The following is a 21790-nucleotide window of genomic DNA, read 5'->3' as shown; positions in this document are numbered from 1 at the left end:
CCGGAATACATGTGGGCAATCTCCCTTCTTCTCCTTCCCTGATAGGTTCCGAAGAACCAATCCACTCACCAGTTTCTTGGTCTTTGCCATGATTGTTGGCTGCAATTTCCCAGAGCCATTTCAAGATCACTATACCTCCCCCAGGAGGTTTCAGTGTGACATTATTTCAGCCTTCTCAGCACATCCCTAATAGCCTTTATGCTAAGCTTCATACTATTTATAATTAAATTGCTTTTTTAAAAATGAAAACGGCTGCAATTTAATCTAACAGAGATTTCAGAATACCCTGTAGATCTCCCTTGGAATGTTTAAACAAGTTACTAGAGGTGGCACAGTGGTTAGAGTGCAGTACTGTAGGCTACTTCTGCTGCCTGCCGGCTGCCAGCAATTTGGCAGTTCGAATCTCACCAGGTTCAAGTTTGACTCAACCTTCCATCCTTCCAAGGTCAGTAAAATGAGGACCCAGATTGTTGGGAGCAACATGCTGACTCCATAAACCACTTAGAAAGAGCTGCAAAGCACTGTGAAGTGGTGTATCAGTCTAAGTGCTATTGCTATTCTAGATTTGGCAACAGTGTCCAAAATTCCTAGGAATAGTAAATTGCAATTGCAAAATTCTACATTTAGAGGGAAACAGATTTGATGGGCAAGTCACTACAAGAAAGAAGGTTGAGATCTAGGCATTGCGGCTCTAGTTGCATTGTTAAACACTAGGTGGCAGCAAAGAGCGATCACTTTCTGTACCTCTCTGCTGCCATCTAATGGTCATCTCAAATTTTGCAGCTGAGATAAGATTGTGGTAAGATAGGTATGGCAGTTAATAGTGATTTTCCTGGGATGCTAAAAAGAGAGAAAAACTCAAACCTTCCAAGGACCTCTTGTTCAGGGGTGAAATACTACTGGTTCAATTCAATTCATGGATTTGTATGCCGCCCAATCCCGAAGGACTCCGGGCAGCTTACATAAAAACAGTTTAAAAAAATATTAAAAGAATTTAAAATACAAGGCAAAGCGAATTAAAAAAGACACAACATGCACTCGATCTTAATGGGGCTGAAACTCAATGAAAGATCAACAGCCCCAGGCCTGCCGGAACAGCCAGGTCTTAACAGACTTTTGGAAGGCCGAGAGAGTGAGGAGGGTCAGGATCTCAGGGGGTACCTGTAGCACCCAAACCTGTAGCAAAGATGCCAGCTGTTCACCAGAACCAGTAGTAAAAAAAATACTACCACTTCGGGCTAACTAGATTTTCCAATGATCAGCTGTGGCACACGATTTATTAGCTAGAAAGCAGGATTTCCTAGATTAGATAGCTAATCTAAATTGTGTGGCCCAGCGGATTCCCCCATCCCGCTGTTTGCTTACCTCGCCGTTCACTTACTTGCTTGCCAGGTGCACTCTTGGTAGCATGCTCTGCCCACCTGCCCAGATGTGATTTTAATGCTCTGCCCATGCGCAGAAGGTGGTGAATCAGGGGTGGGTTGCTGCCGGCATTAAGGCAGGTTTGGCGCACAAATTCTTTTGTGTGTGTGTGCGCGCTCACTTTACTTGTGTGCATGGCAAATGCACACTCCATGCTCGTGCGCACAAAGATCTGCAATGAAGAATTTTCCGCAAATGCGCAGAACCAAAAATCGAGATGGCAGCGCCGACGAGAGAACCAGTTCAGGGGGTATGGCAGGCTGTGTTACTATCTACTCAGCCGAACCAGTCCAAACTGGTAGGAACCCACCTCTGTGGCAAATGCATACATGCACATGCTCACTTTGCTACCGGTAGCAAAGCTAAGTGGATTTCACCCCTGCTCTGGTTAAGAAACAATTTCCCATTGGGAGGCGAGCAAGTCTTTCCCTGAATTGGTTTCAAGCAGCTCTATTTACTGGTATCTGCGGTCGAGGAGGTTCAAAGAGCTGCCACTCACCCCCACAATGGCATCCGCCAAGGCTGTTCAGCAGGCAAGCAGTTCCGAGGCAGGAAAGGATTCCCTACGTGAGATCCTTCTGCGGGAGGCTTACAAAAGGCCTTCCCACCACGCGAGCGGGGAAGACGAGAGGAGGCTCGCTTGCAAAAACAGGGGAAAGATAAAAACTTACACCAGGAACCAGCAGGGTTTCTTGGTAAAACAGGAAGACGTTGGAAGGTGCGTTAGGGCAGGCCTTTTTGCAAGTGAAGAATCGCCTCTTTTTCTCCCCAAGTGGTGTATGATAAGGCCTTTGATAACCGGCGCTTGAAAGTAAGAGGGCTTGCTGTGAACTCAGTTATCCTAGGGTGCTTCAAGATGGAGGTTTTTTCCCCCATTTCTGAATCCTATCCAGCCCCGTATGCATCCAAAGACTGATCTGGCTCGTTCTGTTTGCCTTTTCCATCTCGCAAGCCTTCCGTTGAGCAGTCGAGTGAAGACAGCGGGTGGGAAATTGAGTTAATTAGCAACTGATCAACTGGAGAAGTTGGTTTTCTCTAGTCCTATGAGGGAGGGAGAGAGAGAGAGAGAGAGAGAGAGAGAGAGAGAGAGAGGGAGAGGGAGGGAGAGAGAAGGACCTGGAGAGAGTATTATTGCCTTGAAATAAAAGCGATCCATCCAGTGGTGGGTTCCGGATCTCATTGCAACCGGGAGCAATGAAAGCTTTCAGATTTGGGTTTCCCCAGATGCGTCAATATGACATCTCTCATAAAATGGAACTTGGGGGAACTTGGAGCCTCAGAGTCTTCTTTCGTTGAGGGTGTCACTTGGGACCCTGACAACTAATTGGGCCATGAAACATCTGCAAGGAAGCAACCAACCTCAGAGAGCACCATGTCAACCTGAACCTACAAATATTCTCCTTTATTGGTACCCCCAACTGTCTGAATTGTTCCATCTGTCTACCTCTTCCCTTAAATCCTTGGATCCTAACAGACCTTGGAAGCCCTAAACTCTTACAGATGTTCAATAGTGACAGGGATAGAGACGACCCACCTACTTCTGCTTTGTCGAAGCTGCCAGGAATTCATCGCCAGCCTCCCCAACGCTCCGGTCTTCATGGAACAGCCAAAAATCTATATAGTGACAGGCTGAGGAGGCTGGACCCAAAATTAAGTTGCTTGGATAACGCTACCCGTCCCTGACTGAAATCGGGCCAACTTTTGATGAGAAACTGTCTATTAAGCGTCTGCTGTCACTGCAGCAAATGCTGGAAAAAAACGCTCCCTCAACGGAAAGAGAGAGAGAGAGAGAGAGAGTTTTGATAGATGTTACTTGACCTTCATCGGAGAGATGGAAACCTCGCTGGAACCAGAAACGTTGAGAAGATATCATCTGGGGAGCTGGAATGGAAAAGGAGCAGATGGCCACGAGGAAGAGAAGAATGATCGGCTCAGACGATGGGAAATTTTAATGAGCAATTCTGGATGCAAAGAAGCAGCTCATGCAGAGGGATTAACAGAGTTGGAAGGGACCTTGTAGGTCCTCTAGTCCAGCCCCCCTTGCCCAAGCAGGAGACCCTACACCATTTCTGACAAATGGCAGTCCAGTCTCTTCTTGAAAGCCTCCAGGGATGAAGCTCCCACAACTTCCGAAGGCAACTTTTGTTCCATGGGTTGATGGTTCTCACTGTCAGGAAATTCCTCCTTATTTCCAGGTTGAATCTCTCCTTGGTCAGTTTCCATTCATTGTTCCTTGTCTGGCCTTTGGGTGCCTTGGAAAATAGCTTGACACCTTCCTCTCTGGGGCAGCCCCCCAAATATTGGAAGATTGCTCTCATGTCTTCCTGGTCTCTTCACTAGACATATCCAGTTCCTGAAACCGTTCATCATGTGTTTTAGCCTCTAGTGCCCCAATCCTCTTGCTTGCTCTTCTCTGCATTCATTTGCCTATGGAGATTCTCCGTCTTCCAAAGGTGAATCACCCAAAGGTGATTTTTTTTCCCCAAGAGCAACTGGGCTTTCTTGTTTTCCTTTGAAGACGTTTCGTCCAGTTGCCTTTTAAAAATAGCACCGTTGGGACAACCGTGACCTGGAGGACGGAGAATCTCCAGGGACATTTAGCTATGCAAGAGCTGAAGAAGCTTCCTGGAGGAGGATCGAAACCAAAGAAGAACCAAAAAGTCCATTTGCCTCTTGAAAAAAAGGACCTTTGGAACTCATTCATTCGTGTTCAGCATTTGGTTACCTGAAGGATTGTTGAATAGGATAGGATAGAACAGGAGAGGAGGGGATAAGACAGGATAGAATGGGGCGGAAGAGAAGAAAAGAAGAGGGAAGAGGGAAGATAGGAGAGGAGAGACTAGACTAGAGTAGATTAGAATAGACTAGAATAGAATAGAATAGAATAAGGGATGGGATAAGGAATGGGATGGAATGGGTTGTGATGGGTTGTGATGGGATGGGATAGGGTAGGACAGGACAGGACAGGAGGATAGGAGGGAAGAGAAGGGAAGAGAAGAGGGAAGAGGGAAGATAGGAGAGGAGAGACTAGACTAGAGTAGACTAGAATAGAATAAGGGATGGATAAGGAATGGGATGGGTTGGGATGGGTTGGGATGGGATGGGATAGGGTAGGACAGGACAGGAGGATAGGAGGGAAGAGAAGGGAAGAGAAGAAGAGAAGAGGGAAGATAGGAGAGGAGAGACTAGACTAGAGTAGACTAGAATAGAATAAGGGATGGGATAAGGAATGGGATGGGTTGGGATGGGTTGGGATGGGATGGGATGGGATAGGGTAGGACAGGACAGGACAGGAGGATAGGAGGGAAGAGAAGGGAAGAGAAGAAGAGAAGAGGGAAGAGGGAAGATAGGAGAGGAGAGACTAGACTAGAGTAGACTAGAATAGAATAGAATAAGGGATGGGATAAGGAATGGGATGGGTTGGGATGGGATGGGATAGGGTAGGACAGGACAGGAAAGGAGGATAGGAGGGAAGAGAAGGGAAGAGAAGAAGAGAAGAGGGAAGATAGGAGAGGAGAGACTAGACTAGAGTAGAATAGAATAGAATAGAATAAGGGATGGGATAAGGAATGGGATGGGATGGGATGGGTTGTGATGGGATGGGATAGGGTAGGACAGGACAGGAGGATAGGAGGGAAGAGAAGGGAAGAGAAGAGAAGAAGAGGGAAGAGAGGAGAGGAGAGAATTCTTTATTGGCCAAGTGTGATTCGACACACAAGGAATTTATCTTCGCTGCAGAAGCTCTCAGTGTACACAAAAAATACATTCATCAAGAATCATAAGATATAACAGTGATAATTAGGTCTGTTTCATTGAGGAAAACCTCCCTTTTCTGCCCCAAACACCATAAATTATAATTTTGGAGGCAGACTGCATTCCAGAGAAACAAAGACAGGGGACAGCATTCATGTTTACTGGTTCTTTAAAAAAAAACAACTCCAAAAATCTCACCCACATTTGCCTTATTTTCCAGTAATGAACAAGAATTTCCCATTTCGGAAGCAAATCTCCACAGCCTCTTTTTCTTCTGATGTCTCCGGCTTTGCAAAAGCAAAGTCATTTTTTTCCCCCCTCCGACACTGAATCTCAAACCAGCCTGGAGCCTTTTTCTTTGATAATGAACTGATTTTTCCTTCCTCAACCCTGTAATACCAACAAGCACGGAGAAGCTATAAAAACCAAGGTTTAACGCTGTTTGTAGATTACAGTCTAGAAATAAAATAGCCCAAGAAAATGTATCTTTGGGATGGGGTTTTGATTTTGTTGACAGCTTCTTTCATTACTATTATATAGGGGGTTTTATTTTATTTTTTTTAAACAAATGTTACGGTTCAATAAAACTCCTGAGCCATTTCTGTCCCTTTTGTTTATATCACGGAATTACTTGGTGCCGAATAGACTTCTTTTATCATTTGTGAGATCCTTTCAATCACTTGAAGGGAGCTGAGATTAAGTCCTGGAGTAGTTGGCGGGGTGAGGTCTCCTAGTAAGAAGAATATTTTCCAAGGTTGGTTCCTTGGAATAAGAGCTGTGAAGAAGGGGTGAAATCCAACAGGTTGTGACAGGTTCTGGAGAACCGGTAGCGGAAATTTTGAGTAGTTCGGAGAACCGGCAAATACCACCCATGACTGGCCCCAGAGGGGGGAGGGAATGGAGATTTTGCAGTATCCTTCCCCTGGAGTGGGGAGGGAATGGGGATTGTGCAATATCTTTTCTCTAAAGTGAGGAGGGAATGGGGATTTTGCAGTATCCTTCCCCTGGAGTGGGGAGGGAATGGGGATTTTGCAGTATCCTTCCCCTGGAGTGGGGAGGGAATGGGGATTTTGCAGTATCCTTCCCCTGGAGTGGGGAAGGAATGGAGATTTTGCAGTATCCTTTCCCTGGAGTGGGGAGGGAATGGGGATTTTGCAGTATCCTTCCCCTGGAGTGGGGAAGGAATGGAGATTTTGCAGTATCCTTTCCCTGGAGTGGGGAGGGAATGGAGATTTTGCAGTATCCTTCCCCTGGAGTGGGGAAGGAATGGAGATTTTGCAGTATCCTTCCCCTGCAGTGGGGAGGGAATGGGGATTTTGCCAAAGTATTGCTCAAAGTTCCAATTTATTAAGAGACCCATGTTGGTACATCTGGGAAAACCTGAATCTGAAAGCTTCCCAGTTTTCCCCACCCAGTTGAAAGTTCAAGATCTTGCCCTCACACCCACAAGCCCATCCCATGGTCCAATCTCCCACTGCCATGTTGGCAGTTCTAACCATCCAGTTCCAGTCAGGTGCAGAGATGCAGAGACAAAGGATGACCTTGGCTTTCTAGAAAGAATGTTGTTATGGCTACATAACATCTAATTCTGCACAATCCCTCCTCTCATTTCCCCACCATAGAAAATGCATAGCAGAATAATAGAAGGTGTGGCAGGCCCAAGACCCAAAAGAAAAGATGGCTACAGGCCTGACACCAGCACTATTAATGATTAACACTATTTCAAGACTTAGAAGGCTTTTGGGAACGTCGAGATGCTAGGCTGATTTCTCTCTTGACTCCACCTCCAGGCTTAGCCTCTCCTCCTCCTCTAAGTAATTTAAGATTAATCACAAGAACACAGGTAATAGCTATGGAGCGTATTGTCAGATCACAACATTCTCAGCCATGTTGGCCAGCCAGAAGCCAATACAGGAGCAGGTTCATTCTTACTGGAACTCATCATAGTCAGATCTTTTTCTATGGGGTTTCCAACGCTCTACTGAGAATTGCACCCAAGGGAAGTACCTGCATTTTCAAGTTACTGGCAGATGGTTGATTTGAGGGTCTTCTCAAAAAGTAATGTCTGATGGGTCTGTACATTCCTTCCCCCCCCCACACTTTTTTTTGAAGATAGGGGCATTGTTCCCCATCCTCCAGTCATCCGAGGATAAGAAATGGATGGATATTCTTTCAGGATATAAATCAAAGGTTCCTGCCAATTTAGACTCATCCAAAATAGTGTTCTGCTCAAGTTGGAGCTAAGGTTTACCCAATCTTTCACAACATTCTGATTGTGTGTATATCATGTCTGTCTGTCTGTCTATCTCTATTATCTATCATCCATCCATCCATCCATCCATGCATCCATCCATCCATCCATCTTTCTGTCTGCCTATCATGTCTATCATCTGTCTTCTATCTGTCTGTTTGTCTGTCATTCTGTCTGTCTGTCTGTCTCTATCATCTTTCATCTTTCATGTGTCATCTATCTATCCATCCATCCATTGGTCCGTCCGCCCATCCATCCATCCATCCATCCATCCATCCATCCATCCATTGGTCTATCCATCCATCCATTGGTCCATCCATCCATTCATTGATCTATCCATCCATCAGTCCATCCATCTATTCCTCCCTCCCTCCCTTCCTCCATCCATCCATCGGTCCATCCATCCATCCATCCATCCATCCATCCATCGGTCCATCCCACCCTCCATCCCTCCCTCCATCCATCTCTCTGTCTGTCTATCATGTCTCTCACCTGTCTGTCTCGGTTGGTCGGTCGGTCCGTCAGTCGGTCGGTTGGTCGGTCTGCCTCCCTGCCTGCCTACCTATCTACCTACCTACCTATCCATCCTTCCATCCATCTATCCCATCATCTGTCTACCTGTCTATCATCTATCTATTTAATTTATTTATTATATTTATATTGTCACCTATTCACACATGGCAACTCAAGGTGGATTACAGAATATTATCTATCTATTTATCTATCTATCTATCTATCTATCTATCTATCTATCTATCTATCTATCTATCTATCTATCTATCTATCTATCTATCTCTATCTATCATCTGTCTGTCTGTCTGTCTGTCTGTCTATCTAGGTATGCTGGTCTTGTTGTATTCGGGTCTATTTGGGTCTTTTCCCGTGTAAGATTGAGATTGTCTTGGCAACATTTTAACGAGGTCTCACTCCCCATCTTCAGATATCCAGTCACACGACCACCTAGCCACACCCACCCAGTCACATGATCACTTAGCCACACCCACCCACTCAGTTTGCCCCCCCCGAACAGTCTGAGGGAGCATGAATTGGCCCCCTGTTTAAAAAGTTTGAGGACCCCTGATCTACGTTTTGAAGCTATTATTTCTACGATGGCTTCCACGACTCGGTTTTCCTAGGCAAAAAGAATTGTTATCTGCTGCGTCCAGAGAATCAGGATATTCAAACCCCTCCGACACATAACCTTTATTAGTGCTTTATACAAAGTGACAACAAAATAATTAATCCACATTTAGTTCGAAGCTCACCATGGACTTCAGTAACACAACGCACACTCGGCAAAGCAGCCTTCCTTACAACAAGCAATTGCTTAGCTAACATTAACATGGATTCCTAAGAGATTCACGGCTTTCTCTGTCTCTGTCTCTTTTTTTTCTTTTCCCCCCAAACGTCTCATTTTAAATATTTCCCTTGGAAAGAATATTCGATCCTCCAGTGTTTTATTATATAAAAATAGAATATTTTCTCTATGTACAAACAGTACAGTACATGATATACAGAAGTTCAAAGAAAAAGGGATGAATGTGAGGGAGAACTAAGGAGGGACATCAGGAAAAGGGTGAAATACTGCACATTTCATAAAAATTACATTAACGAGAAATTTTCGTTTGCAAATATCAAACAGTTACCAATGCAAATTGGAAAATCCCCCCCCCCAACAACTTAATTTATACGTCGTTGTCCATCTGTACAACACACACATGTTTATCCATGTAGTTCCGGATGTATGCATGTACAAATATACACAGACACATCGTTTCCCCCCCCCCCCTCCATAGGTGATATGCATGTACAGTATATTTGTACATATACACATTATTGTATTTTAAGGCACGTTTTACTTAAAACTTATGTACATCATCAAACCCAGTTAACAATAATATCTTGGTGAAGTTTGAAATTTTCTAGGTCTATTCGTAGAGACAGGGATGGAGAGAATGAAAGCAATGTTTTCCTTTATCAAAAAGAGATATAAAAAGTCTCTCTCCTCTCCCCCCCCCTGGAATTCTTGGGAGAGACGAAGTGAGTCACCAAGTGGTGGGAGAGACACTTTGCACATGCTCAAGAGTCGCTGTCCTGCTACAGAGGAGGAAGGGAACAAACATCCCCGCCAATGCAGCCTTTTTGGAGATAGAAGTTCAGGTCTGTTTCCTCGAAGAGGCCCAGAGTTCACAGGTATATGAGGGAATTCAAACTTTCTTGCTGGCCTCAGAAGGAGAGCCTAAATAATGGTGAGAAGGAGACTCATACAAAGGTACTGAGATCTCCTGGAGGTCCGGCAACCTGCCCGGATGAGGAGGGGACCTCAGGGTCATTGTCCTGTCGTAATCCCGGTGGAGAACCTTCTCGTAGACACTCTGAAGTCCCACCGTCTTGGGCAGCTGGGCGGGATAGAAGTGGTCACGATGGAGGGTGTCTCGGGGCAAGGATGTGGTTCTGCAGAAGGTGGAGAGCTGGGTTTTGGGGTGCGGGGACGGGTGAGAGTTGGTCTGCGCGCAGGAGGGACTCCAACATCTGTCTGAATGGCCCAGCAGCTTGCACTCAGCAGTGCACGCCCACAAACCTAGGGGGGGAAAAAAGGCAAACGACAGGGTAAAAGTGTGAACACCAATGCAGGGGACCAAAAGGACATGCGACACAAGGAACCATGTTGGGGATTGCAAGGAGGGGGGGGGGGTCTCTAAGCTGGGTTGTTCTCTTGCAAACATTTCATGACCAAACTAGGTAACATCATCAGGGGGTACAGAAAGAGGAGGAGGAGGAGGAGGAAGAGAAGGAGGTGGAGAAGGATGAGGACTGTGAGTTTCTTGGTACTCTCTGATCTGAATTGTTTTCTTGCAGACGTTTCATTACCCAACTAGGTAATATCATCAGTGCTAGAAGGGAGGAAGGTTTGTGGAGAGGTGGAGGTGGAGGAGGAGGAGGAGAATGACTATGGGGTTCTTGGTGCTCTCTGAGTTTGGTTATTTTCTTGCAGACATTTCCTAACCCAACTAGGTAACATCATCAGTGCTTAGCATTAGATAACAACATCAATGTCACTGATGATGTTACCTAGTTGGGTCATGAAACGCCTGCAAGAAAACAGCCTAGCTCAGGGAGCCACAAGGACCCCCTCATTCAATCCTGAGCTATAAACACGGGTAGTCCTTGACTTACAACAGTCCATTTAGTGACTGTTCAAAGTTACAAGTGCAATTATTTCATTTTTATCCTCTTCGAAGTCCCTGCGTTTACGTAGTCAGCGAGACAAACATATGGAGAGTTGAGCCATGAATGAGTCAACAACCTTCTTCCTCAATCGCAAGCCCATTTTCCAATGGATTGACTGGTCTGAAAATTGCCACGAACCATCGCTTTTGTCATTGCTGGCAGTTCTCGACTTACAACCATCCGCTGAACGACTGTTCAATGTTACAACGGCACTGAAAAAAAAGATCTATGGCCCTTTCTCACACAGCCGGTGCAACATTCTCACGCTCACATGATCAAAATTTGGACGTGGGCAATTGGCTCGCCTTTATGACGGTTGGAGTGACCCGGGGTCATGCAATTAGAGTCAATGGGGAAGCTGGATTTGTTTAACAACCGTGTGACTCCCTTAGCAACGGCAGAGATTCGCTCAACAACCGTGGCAAGAAAGGTCGTAACATGGGACGAAGCTGACTTAATGACGATCCCACTTAGCAATGGAAATGTTGGCCTTCATTGTGGTTGTAAGTCGAGGACTTTCTATAGTGAAGACTTCGACCATCCATGGGGAGGAAAGGTAGGATTAGGCAAACAATCTTTCATGCATGAAAATATCTGTCAAAGTTCTACTTTGCTATCTAGACAAGATTGCTAAATTCCCAGGACACAATTTTGACCAATTCTGTGTAATTAAATGGTTCTGTTCCTATAATTTGGGAGGAGGGTGAGAAGGAAGCATAATATAGGCTAGAGTTGAGGGTGCAAATATCCAAAATTGGCTTCTCAAAGCCAATCATCTACTTTCCCCCAAATCTACTGTCCTCAACATATCATCATCATTGGCTTTTAACAATCCCATAATCCCTTGCGGGATGGAGTCAGGGGGCAACTGAATGGAGCTGAGTGTTTATGGCCGGATGCTCTTCATGTCGCCATTGCGGAGATTTGTTCGGCAGATATATTCTCATTGTGCCCAAAGCGAGACATATCTGCCTCTACCTAGGATCGAACTCACAGAGCTCCTGATTGTGAAGTAAGAACTCCACGGCCACTGCACCACTCCTACTGTCCTCAACATATATCAGCCTACAATTCTCATCACTTCTAGGATCTCTTGACCAGGGAAATTCAAAAAAAATGTAAATATGGTTAAAATAAGTTGATTTTTTTCACTTTGGGGCAGTGTTGTACAGAATATCTCTGTGTTTTTCCCTTCTAAATTCCCCAAGGGGGGAAAAGTGAGCATGGATGGGAGTAACAACAGAAAAAATAAAACCCAAATGAAAAGAATCGGGGAATAAAACAAAACTGTTTTGAAAACGGAGCAAATTATCTAGGGATATGCTTTACAAGCAGTCTTCAACGCACAGCCACAGTTTCCATCCCTGAGCGATGTGGGGCTGTTAGGTGTTAGGGGAATTGGGCTGGGATTTCCAAGCTTTTTTTGGTCATGTCCTTAAGTGAATCACATGGTTGTTATGGAAATCCCTCTTTCGTCACTAACTTTGCTCACCAGAAGCCTCCTGGGAAAGTTGTAACTAGCAATCAAAACACCTCCGGAAGTAACAACTACGTAATAGTTTCCAAGCACCCAAATTTTGATCACATCAACCCCTGGAGAACTTCGTAATTGCAATTGCTGATGATTGTAATGTTGATGCTGGGGTGGTCGTAAGTGCAAGGACCGGTTGTAAGTTACTTTCTTTCAGCAACGTAACTTTGGACGGCTGTAAAACGAATGGCTGTTAAGTCGAGGGCTACCTGAACGCTTAGTAAACCTCAGAACGAAACAGAATAGCAATAGCAGTTAGACTTATATACCGCTTCATAGGGCTTTCAGCCCTCTCTAAGCGGTTTACAGAGTCAGCATATCGCCCCCACAGTCTGGGTCCTCATTTCACCCACCTCGGAAGGATGGAAGGCTGAGTCAACCTTGAGCCGGTGAGATTTGAACCGCCGAACTGCAGATAACAGTCAGCTGAAGTGGCCTGCAGTATTGCACCCTAACCACTGCGCCACCTCAGCTCTTAATATATCTGCCTTCCTAGTTTTATGGTAAGATCCATGAAGAGTAGAAGTAGGCTATTCAAAGCAATGATAACTCGGTCAGGAGATCTTGTGGCCTTCATCAAATGAAACCACATCTCCTTTGTCCACGTTTCTCGTTTCAGCTCCTACATCACAACAACAGCTTTCGGGGAAGTTGTAAAGCGGAAGGGGACAATCTGTGGCCCTTTAGCTGTGGATGGGATTCCCGCTGTTGTCCAACTCGGTCTGCATTGCCACCAATCAAGGATTACGCCGAGTGAAATCCTGTAATACCAGGTTCCTCCAACTTAGAGCTTCTCACTCTGGCAATTTTCAGGCGTGTGTGTCAGTTCCCACCAAATGGTTATGCTCTGGGAGCAGAAGACCACCCATCTGGGATGGCCAAGGTTGAGAGGCACCACATTCTGATCTAGGCTTTCTTTAAAAGTATGAAGCAGAGCCTTGGTCCTGGCAAAACCTCTTTTATTTACACGACTGTGAATTCCTTCCATTCACAGTCAGCAAAGCTTGCCGAGGAATATTTCAGAGGAATATTTATCCACACGAACCTTATCTCATTTGGAGAGCTGCCAGATAACTAATTTCCAAGCGCAGGGCAAGGCAATCCTTGGCATAGAGTCTCTTTATGGTCACAAACAGAACTTTCCACTCTTGAAACGACCAAAGGAACGAATTGTTTCTTGCAAAAGCCCCCTCCCCTTTCGCTCCTCTTTTGTTTCCTATGGGAGGGGCCAATCACCTCCAAGGTGGGGCTTTACTCCCAAGTCAACCCTGCTTTCTTAATTGCTCTTGGCTTTTGGCAGCTCTGCGCATGTGCACACTGGGAACAGGCTCCAGCTGTTCCTCTGCCTCGCTGCTGTCTAGCTCCCTCTCTGCCTCCGACGCAGAGCCCTCGTCTGAGCTTTCCTCAGCCCCCAGGACTGGCCCAGGTTCCTCCCCAACCTCCTCACTGTCCGAATCTGCTGCCAGCTCTGCTGGCCACCTACGGGCTACAACACACTCTTTCTAGTCTAACGCAGTGTTTCCTTCTCACCATGCATGTTTCCACCCGCAATTTCCCCCTTTTACTTACAAAGAAAGAAACTGGTCTCTACTCTAAGAAGGCCGTCCGTTTTCAAGGGTGACAAATCAGCAGTTGCAAAGAATCCACCTGCTAATCTGACTTGGAAATGAAACCATTTGTGAAGGAAGGCAAACATACGTGTCCCAAGATTATGTCACAAGATCCTACTCTGGTCAGTCAATGGGACCAGAGGTTTAGTCTTTTGAGCTTTCGGACTCGTGCTGGAGCCCATCCTTGGGGTGTGTGTGTGTGGGGGGGGGTACACCAGGTTACATCTTGCAAAACTATGGGTTTTTTTAATCAAAGCCAAGCAAACAGCCTCATATAGCAATAGCAATAGTTAGACTTATATACCGCTTCATAGGGCTTTCAGCCCTCTCTAAGCGGTTTACAGAGTCAGCATGTTGCCCCCAACAACAATCCAGGTCCTCATTTTACCCACCTCGGAAGGATGGAAGGCTGAGTCAACCTTGAGCCTGGTGGGATTTGAACAGCCGAACTGTTGAACTGCAGTCAGCTGAAGTAGCCTGCAGTGCTGCATTTAACCACTGCGCCACCTCGGATTGTCTCTACTTAAACCGTGTATTTTACTAGAGCCAGAAAATCAGGCTCATATGTCTGCTCAAACCATGTATTTTTCTAGAGCCAAGTAAACTGGGCTCACATCTGTACTCAAACCGTGTATTTTACTAGAGCCAAGTAAACTGGGCTCACATCGCTACTCAAACCGTGTATTTTACTAGAGCCAAGTAAACTGGGCTCCCATCGCTACTCAACCGTGAAGCTTTCTTGGTGACCTTTGATGAGTCACCATCTCTAAGCCTCAAAGGATTGTCGCGGGGGAACGGAGCCTCCGTCTCCGGCGAGCAGGATAACGCAATATTTAATTAAAGTGAATCTGTTCCAGCGAGGAGGACGCATGTGGTCTCTTTCCTCCCCCACGGGTGCCCGAGGCCCCAAGGGATCTCGCTAGCGGCTAAGCAGAACAGCACAGGCCGCAGCTCTGCCTGTTCCTGGCTTGGAAGGAGCCTTGATGAATATTTAGGCCATTAGACCCTCTGGAACGAACTCCCCGTGGAGATTCGAACCCTCACCACCCTCCAGGCCTTCCGCAAAGCCCTTAAAACCTGGCTGTTCCGACAGGCCTGGGGCTAAAGAGCTGTTGCCCCCCGTCTAGGAATGGTATGGCTGTTGTGTGTTTTTAAATTATGCATTGTTATGTTTCGTTTTATTTTTTGTCTGTACCCCTCTTCCCTGATTTGAGTTGTGAGCCGCCCTGAGTCCCCTTCGGGGGGGAAAAGGGCGGCATATAAATATAATAAAATCAATCAAATCAAATCAATTAGAGGTGATTTACAACCAACGTCCCGCTGGGTTTTTAGGAGAAACCTCTTCGATCTCTCCCTGACATGGTTGATCTGCTAAGGGGGGGTGGGGGTGGGGGGCTGGGGTAGGGAGAGGGTGGGAGGAACCTTTACCGTTCTGCATGTGTGTGATGAGGTCCTTCTTCAGGGCGTCTCCGCTGATGTCGGAGTCGCTGTCGTTGAAGTCGCTGTCCCCTTTGCCGCTGTCCTTCCCGCTGAATTTCTCTCCCTCCCTGCCGGATAACGTGTTGAAGGAGTGGCCCTTCCACATGGGAACCGGGGCGGTGGGCTCCTTGCTGTAACTGGGGGTGGAAGTGTAAGACTGGAAGGAAGGAAGGAGATGGGAAGAGTTGGAGAAGAGACGGCAGAAATAAAGACGAGGCACCGTTAATGTCAGCAGGAAGAACGTTAACAGTGGATAATATATCTAGTAAGACTGCATATATTAATATATTCAATAGATTAAATAGATGAAATATATTAATAAGAAGAGCTAATATTCTTCTCGTCCTTCCTATTGTCCATCTCCTTTTCTATTTACGACGATAACTTTGTTGCTTGTATCTTTACGATTCGTATTGTTTAGTTTCCTAGGACGATCGATGTTGATTCCGCCACTAAGTGTTATTTTTTGTAGATTTTGTAGATTTTATTAATATTTGTAGGCCGCCCTTTTCCCTGAGGGGACTCAGGGCGGCTCACACAAAATCGGGGAAGGGGAATACAGACATTAAGATAAGACATATAATAAAATAGTAAACAACATACATTCATCATTCGGGAGGGGAACTATCCTTGTCCCCAGGCCTGACGGGCGAGCCAGTTCTTCAAGGCTGTGCGGAAGGCCTGGACGGTGGTGAGGGTACGAATCTCCACGGGGAGTTCGTTCCAAAGGGTCGGGGCTACTACTGAGAAGGCCCTCCTCCTTGTAGTTGCCAGCCGACACTGGCTGGCCGATGGTATACGGAGGAGGCCTAATCTATGTGATCTTATTGGTCGCAGGGATGTAATTGGCAGAAGGCGGTCTCTCAAGTATCCAGATCCACTGCCATGTAGGGCTTTATGGGTGACTAATAACACCTTGAAGTGCATCCGGAGATCGACAGGTAGCCAGCGCAGCTCGCGAAGGATAGGTGTTATGCGGGTGAACCGTGGTGCACCCACAATCACTCGCGTGGCCGCATTCTGTACTAGCTGAAGTCGCCGGATGCTCTTCAAGGGCAGCCCCATGTAGAGCACGTTGCAGTATTCCAGCCTAGAGGTCACAAGGGCCCGGGTGACTGTTGTGAGAGCCTCCCGATTCAGGTAGGGTCGCAACTGGCGCACCAGGCGAACCTGGGCGAATGCCCCCCTGGTCACAGCCATTAAATGGTGGTCAAACGATAGCTGTGAGTCCAGGAGGACTCCCAAGTTGCGAACCCTCTCTGAGGGGTGTTATATCTTATAGCAATAGCAGTTAGACTTATATACCGCTTCATAGGGCTTTCAGCCCTCTCTAAGCGGTTTACAGAGTCAGCATATTGCCCCCACAGTCTGGGTCCTCGTTTCACCCACCTCGGAAGGATGGAAGGCTGAGTCAACCTTGAGCCTGGTGAGATTTGAACCACCGAACTGCAGATAACAGTCAGCTGAAGTAGCCTGCAGTGCTGCACCCTAACCACTGCGCCACCTCGGCTCTTATGATTTATGATAAATGTATTTTTAGGAGGACTATGATTTATACTTATAGCTTTTATAGACACTGAGAGCTTATGCATTGAAAACAAATTCCTTGTGTTGTCCAATCACCTTTGGCCAATCAATATTTCTCTGCACTCGCCTTATTGAGGTTGGAAGAGCAGCGTTTCATAAATAAATAAAAAAATGAAAATAATAATAATAATAAAAAGGGGGCTAATCTGAGAGATCTCCTCCCCTCCCGAATACAGGCAGTCCTTGACTTACAACGGTTCATCTAGCAACCGTTCATTGATGATAAAAGGGATTTACAGCCATTTTCCCCACTTACGACCGTTGTGGCATCCCCAGGGTCACGTGATCCAAATTCAGAGGCTGGGGCAAACTGGTTCACATTTATGACGGTTGCAAAGCCCTGGCCCCCTTTTGTGACCTTCTCACCACAGGAAAAACCAGACAACCATGCTACTAAATTAACAGTCGTGGTGGATTCACTTAACAACAGTGACAAGAAGGGAAAAAAAATGAACCAACGTTTCACTTAGTGACAGAGATTTGGGGCTCAACTGCGGACGTAAGCCGAGGACTACCTGTATGTGACTTTCAAATCCATTGAAACTGGAGAAGCCACCTGGATGGCCTATACCTCAAATTCTAGCTTTACTTGGGTTCAATGAATCTCTCAACAGGCTAATGAGTAACTACGTTCCTGCTCGCTATTAATTACTTCTTTGACCTTCAAAGGTACGTTAAGGTGTAACCAGCAATAGTTAGACTTATATACCGCTTCATAGGGCTTTCTGCCCTCTCTAAGCGGTTTACAGAGTCAGCATATTGCCCCCAACAACAATCCGGGTCCTCATTTCACCCACCTCGAAAGGATGGAAGGCTGAGTCAACCTTGAGCCTGGTGGGATTTGAACAGCCGAACTGCTGAACTGCAGTCAGCTGAAGTAGCCTGCAATGCTGCATTTAACCACTGCGCCACCTTGGCTCTAGGTACGATTCCTTCTCTACCCCTGGCAAGAGAAGGTGTAGAAGGTTACCTCTGCGTTGGCTCCTCGGAGTCGGCTCTGGCTGTCGTAGAGGCTGTTGGTTTCTCGACTATTCTCGGACGCTGGGATATCTTCACTGGCCGGAGAGGGCTCCGGACTAGCGAAAGAAGACTTGCTGGGGAAGGAATGGACGTCGAAGCGAGGACTGGAGGGGTGGAGGGCCCCGTCGCTGGTGTTTCCTTCCTCGTGCCCCTTCTCCAGGTGAGAAGTGTCCAGAGGTTCGTCCAAGACAACCTTCTTCTCCTTCTTCCGCTGATTGCACGTGGTGGCGATGGTGATGATGGCCACCAGGAGCAACGTACAGCTTCCCGCCAAGATAATGATGACGATTAAAGGGACGTCCCATTGCAACGGTTGGTCTTCCCAAGAGCCGGGCTTGGCTGCAGAATCCTGGCCACTAGAGGGAGGCAGCGATGCGGTCACCAGGAAGTTGACCACCACGGTGGTGGAGAGAGGTGGCAGCCCACTATCGGCCACGGTGAGAAGCAAGGGATAGACTTGGCCCAGCTGCTCTTCAGATAAGCTCCTCCGGAGCGTGACCTCCCCTGTTTTCTGGTTGATGGCAAAAAGATCCAGAGATCTTTCCTGTTGCTGTGGATCCTCTGAGAAAGTGAAGCTCAGCTCTGAGCTGGAGCCCTCGTCTGCATCTCGGGCCTTGATGCGCGCAACTAGGGACTCTCGAGAAGCTCTGCTGGAGACGCCAATTTCAAGAGACCCGTTGGTGAGCGCAGGAGACGTAATGACCGGAGCGTTGTCGTTCTGGTCCATCACCCGTACCTTGACCATGGCCGTAGTGGAGAGCGAAGGAGATCCCCCATCCGACGCTTGGATGGACAACTCCATCTCCTTCAGGATCTCATAGTTGAAAGTCCGCAGGGCGTAGATGGCTCCTGTGCCCGGATCGACAGAAACGTAGGTGGAGATCGAGGCGCCCATGATTTGGTTGTCCAGCAGGCGGTAGGTCACTTTGCCGTTGGGCCCCAGGTCGGGGTCGGAGGCGGCCACGGTGGTCAGGTAGGCCCCCGGGGGGTTGTTCTCGGGCAGGGCCACCTCGTAGCGCGCCTTGGCGAAGCGCGGGGCGTTGTCGTTCTCGTCGGCCACGCGGACGGTGAGCGAGCGGACGGTCTTGGCCGGGGGAGAGCCCAGGTCCTCGGCCACCAGCGTCAGGTTGTACTCGGCCACGCGCTCGCGGTCCAGGGGCCCGGTGGTCAGCAGCAGGTAGCTGGCGGCGTCGTAGGCGCGCTGCAGGGCGAAGGGCTGGTGGGGCGCCGGCAGGAGGGCGCAGCGCACCTGGCCGTTGGCGCCCGCGTCGCTGTCCGAGGTGCTGACCAGCGCCACCAGGCTCTGGGCCGGCGCCGCCTCGCTCACCGCCGCCCAGCCGGCCTCCTCCTCCTCCTGCTGCTGCTGCGGGCCCCGCGCCGCGTCCGATCCTTCGGGGCCGCCCAGGGCGCTGATGCTCACGGTGGGCGCGTTGTCGTTGACGTCCAGCAGGCGCACCAGGACTTTGCAGGCGGCGGCCAGCGGGCTGGCGCCCCGGTCGCTGACCTGCACGTCCAGCTCGTAAGTGCGCTGGCGCTCGTAGTCCACGGGGGCGCGCAGGGCCAGGCGGCCCGAGAGCGGGTCGAGGCTGAAGAGGCGCCGGGCCTCGGGGGCCACCTGGCTGCCCCAGGCGTAGAGCAGCTGCCCGTTGGCGCCCTCGTCGGCGTCGGCCGCGTCCAGCTCCAGCAGCAGCGCGCCCGGCGGCGCGTCCTCGGGCAGCTCCAGGGTGAGGAGCGCGCCCCGGGGGAAGGCGGGCGCGTTGTCGTTGGCGTCCAGCACGCGCAGGCTGAGCGTGGCCGTGCCCGAGCGCGCTGGGTTCCCGCCGTCCGTGGCCACCAGCTCCAGCCGGTAGCCGGCCTGCGCCTCCCGGTCCAGCTCGCGCAGCAACACCAGCTCGGCGCAGCGGAGGCCGTCGGCACGGCGCTGCGCCTCCAAGCCGAAGGGGCTGCCTGGCGAGAGGGCGAAGCTCTGCAGCCCGTTGGAGCCGGCGTCCGGGTCGTGCGCCAGGGGCAGCGGCAGGCGGGTGCCGGGCGCCGCGCTCTCCGACACCTCCAGGGCCACGGCGGGCTGCGGGAAGCGCGGCGCGTGGTCGTTCAGGTCCCGCACCTCCAGCTCCACGTGCACCAGGCGGAAAGGCGAAGCGCCCGGGGTCGCAGGGCCTCCCAGGCTCAGCACGTCGAAGGCCAGCAGGCAGGGCGACTCCGACGGGCCGCACAGCTGCTCCCGGTCCAGCCGCTCCGGGCCCAGGCTCAGCTGCCCGTCCCGCTCCCGCACTCGCACCAGCGACCCGTTGCCCGGCGCCTTCACCAGCCGGAAAGTCCTTTCCACTCCTGACGCGCCTTTCAGAGGCAGCTCGTCGGCCAAGGTACCGATCACCGTGCCGGGGGGCTCTTCCTCGTAGGTGTGGTAGCGGATCGTCTTGCCCACCGCCGAGGCCAGCAGCAGCCAAGCCAGGCAGAGGATGCCCGTCGGGGAGCTTGGCACGGCGGGGCAGCCGCCGTCTTTGCGGGCGCCCATGCTTCGCTGACTGCCAAGCGCAAAAAAAGAAGAGAGAAAGAGAGAGAAGAAAAGCAGGCAGGCAAGAGGAGGGGGCGAGGCGGACAAGCCCCCTTCCCGGCTCTCAATCCTCCCCAGAGCCGGTCCGCCGGGCGTCCCCGCCCCGCATCGAACCCGTTTTTTCCAGGAGCGCTGACTTCCCCCGCGGGCACCTGCTCCGACTGCGCCCTGCCTCGCTTCTTGGGCTACTAAAACGGACCCTTCCCCACTCGGGCTCTTTAATAGGCGAGGGTATGCAAATGAACGTCGCCAGGCAGCCAATCGCGGCTCGGCTTTCCTCCCGGGACCCCCGCCCCTGTCTAAAATTCTTTAGACCAGGAATAAAGCGAGCGATGGGGGAGAAAGACCCCCCCCCCCCACACACACTTGCGGGAGGTCGGCTCTGCGTCCCCCGATAGGGAGGGAAAAAACCGACCCGGAAAAATCAGGGACTTGAGGGGGTCTTGGGGGGGGGGTGTCTTGGGCTTATTGGGTGCTGCCCCTTCGGGGTGTCCCCTCTTGGCTCCAGTGGGGCAGGGGCTATCCGGGGAGACCCTCTTGGCAGCCCGTCGGAACGGGAGTCTTCAGAGCGCGCCCTGGGGTTCAAGGGCGAGGGTCCCCCCCCTCCCCCCTCCCAAGGGGCTCTTGGACCCGGATCCTTGCCAAACCCACTTCCAACTAATGGGGGGAAATGGGGAGGGAGTCGCCCTCCCACCCCCGAGTTGGCCAAGCACCCTGTCTCTATTTGAAGCGGGCAGGGGGCTGCTGGTGGGCAGGGTGGGCGGGGGGGAAAGGAAGAACGAGGGAGAGCGCGAAGCCGGGCTTTGGAAGACCCCTCCCCAAAATCTGCCTCAATGCCCTGGGATGGAGGGGCGGAGGGGAACCCGCTTGGTTCCCTTCAACAGCCCCCTGCCCAACCCTCCGGTCCTGGTTCTCGGTCCTGGCGATGGGGAGAAGGGTGTAGGCGCTTCGCTGCGGGCTCGGGGGTCTCGGGGAAGGGGGGGGGTCCCTTTTTCTCCCCCACCCCGCCTTCCTCTGGGAAACCCGACCGGCTTTAGGGGAGTGGGGGGGGGAGAAGACTCCAAATCCAAGAGGGACCCTCAAACCTAGCCCCGATCGCACCTGGAAGGTGTAGCGGTCCCGGTGGGCGACAGGACGCGGGGAAGGAGCGAGCAGAGGCGGCCGGTTCCCGAGGCAGCTTCTGGGCTTTCCAGCGCGGAGGAAGGAAGAGCTGCGCGGAAAAAGCGGGGAAGGGGCGGGCAGGAGCCGCCTCCCTTCGTCCGCCTTGCGCTAAGCCCAGCCCGCTTGGACCCGCAGATGCCGGAGCGCCCCCTCCCCGCTTCGCCTTCTGACAAGACCCCCCCCCTCCCCGG

At 50.0% G+C, this 21790-nt stretch overlaps 1 protein-coding gene across 2 annotated transcripts; it reads right to left on the bottom strand.

The window, feature by feature from the left end:
• Positions 1-9280: 9280 nt before the first annotated feature.
• LOC116523286 (protocadherin-8-like) lies at positions 9281-20459 on the bottom strand. 2 transcript variants are annotated; one of them, XM_032238386.1, is made up of 3 exons: positions 17835-20459; positions 15227-15434; positions 9281-10007 (listed from the first exon to the last, which is right to left on the bottom strand). In XM_032238386.1, exons 1-3 carry the CDS (start codon positions 20397-20399, stop codon positions 9634-9636), a joined length of 3147 nt encoding a protein of 1048 aa, XP_032094277.1. In that variant the 5' UTR covers positions 20400-20459; the 3' UTR covers positions 9281-9633. The 2 variants fall into 2 exon arrangements, with proteins under 2 accessions (XP_032094277.1, XP_032094278.1); XM_032238387.1 differs by having other exon boundaries at positions 18078-20459.
• Positions 20460-21790: the final 1331 nt, after the last annotated feature.

This window comes from Thamnophis elegans, unplaced genomic scaffold (assembly GCF_009769535.1).
Source record: "Thamnophis elegans isolate rThaEle1 unplaced genomic scaffold, rThaEle1.pri scaffold_142_arrow_ctg1, whole genome shotgun sequence".
In the NCBI taxonomy this organism is placed as follows: domain Eukaryota; kingdom Metazoa; phylum Chordata; class Lepidosauria; order Squamata; family Colubridae; genus Thamnophis; species Thamnophis elegans.
Note: the sequence above shows the minus strand (reverse complement) of the source record. Positions and strands in the feature narration are given on the sequence as shown.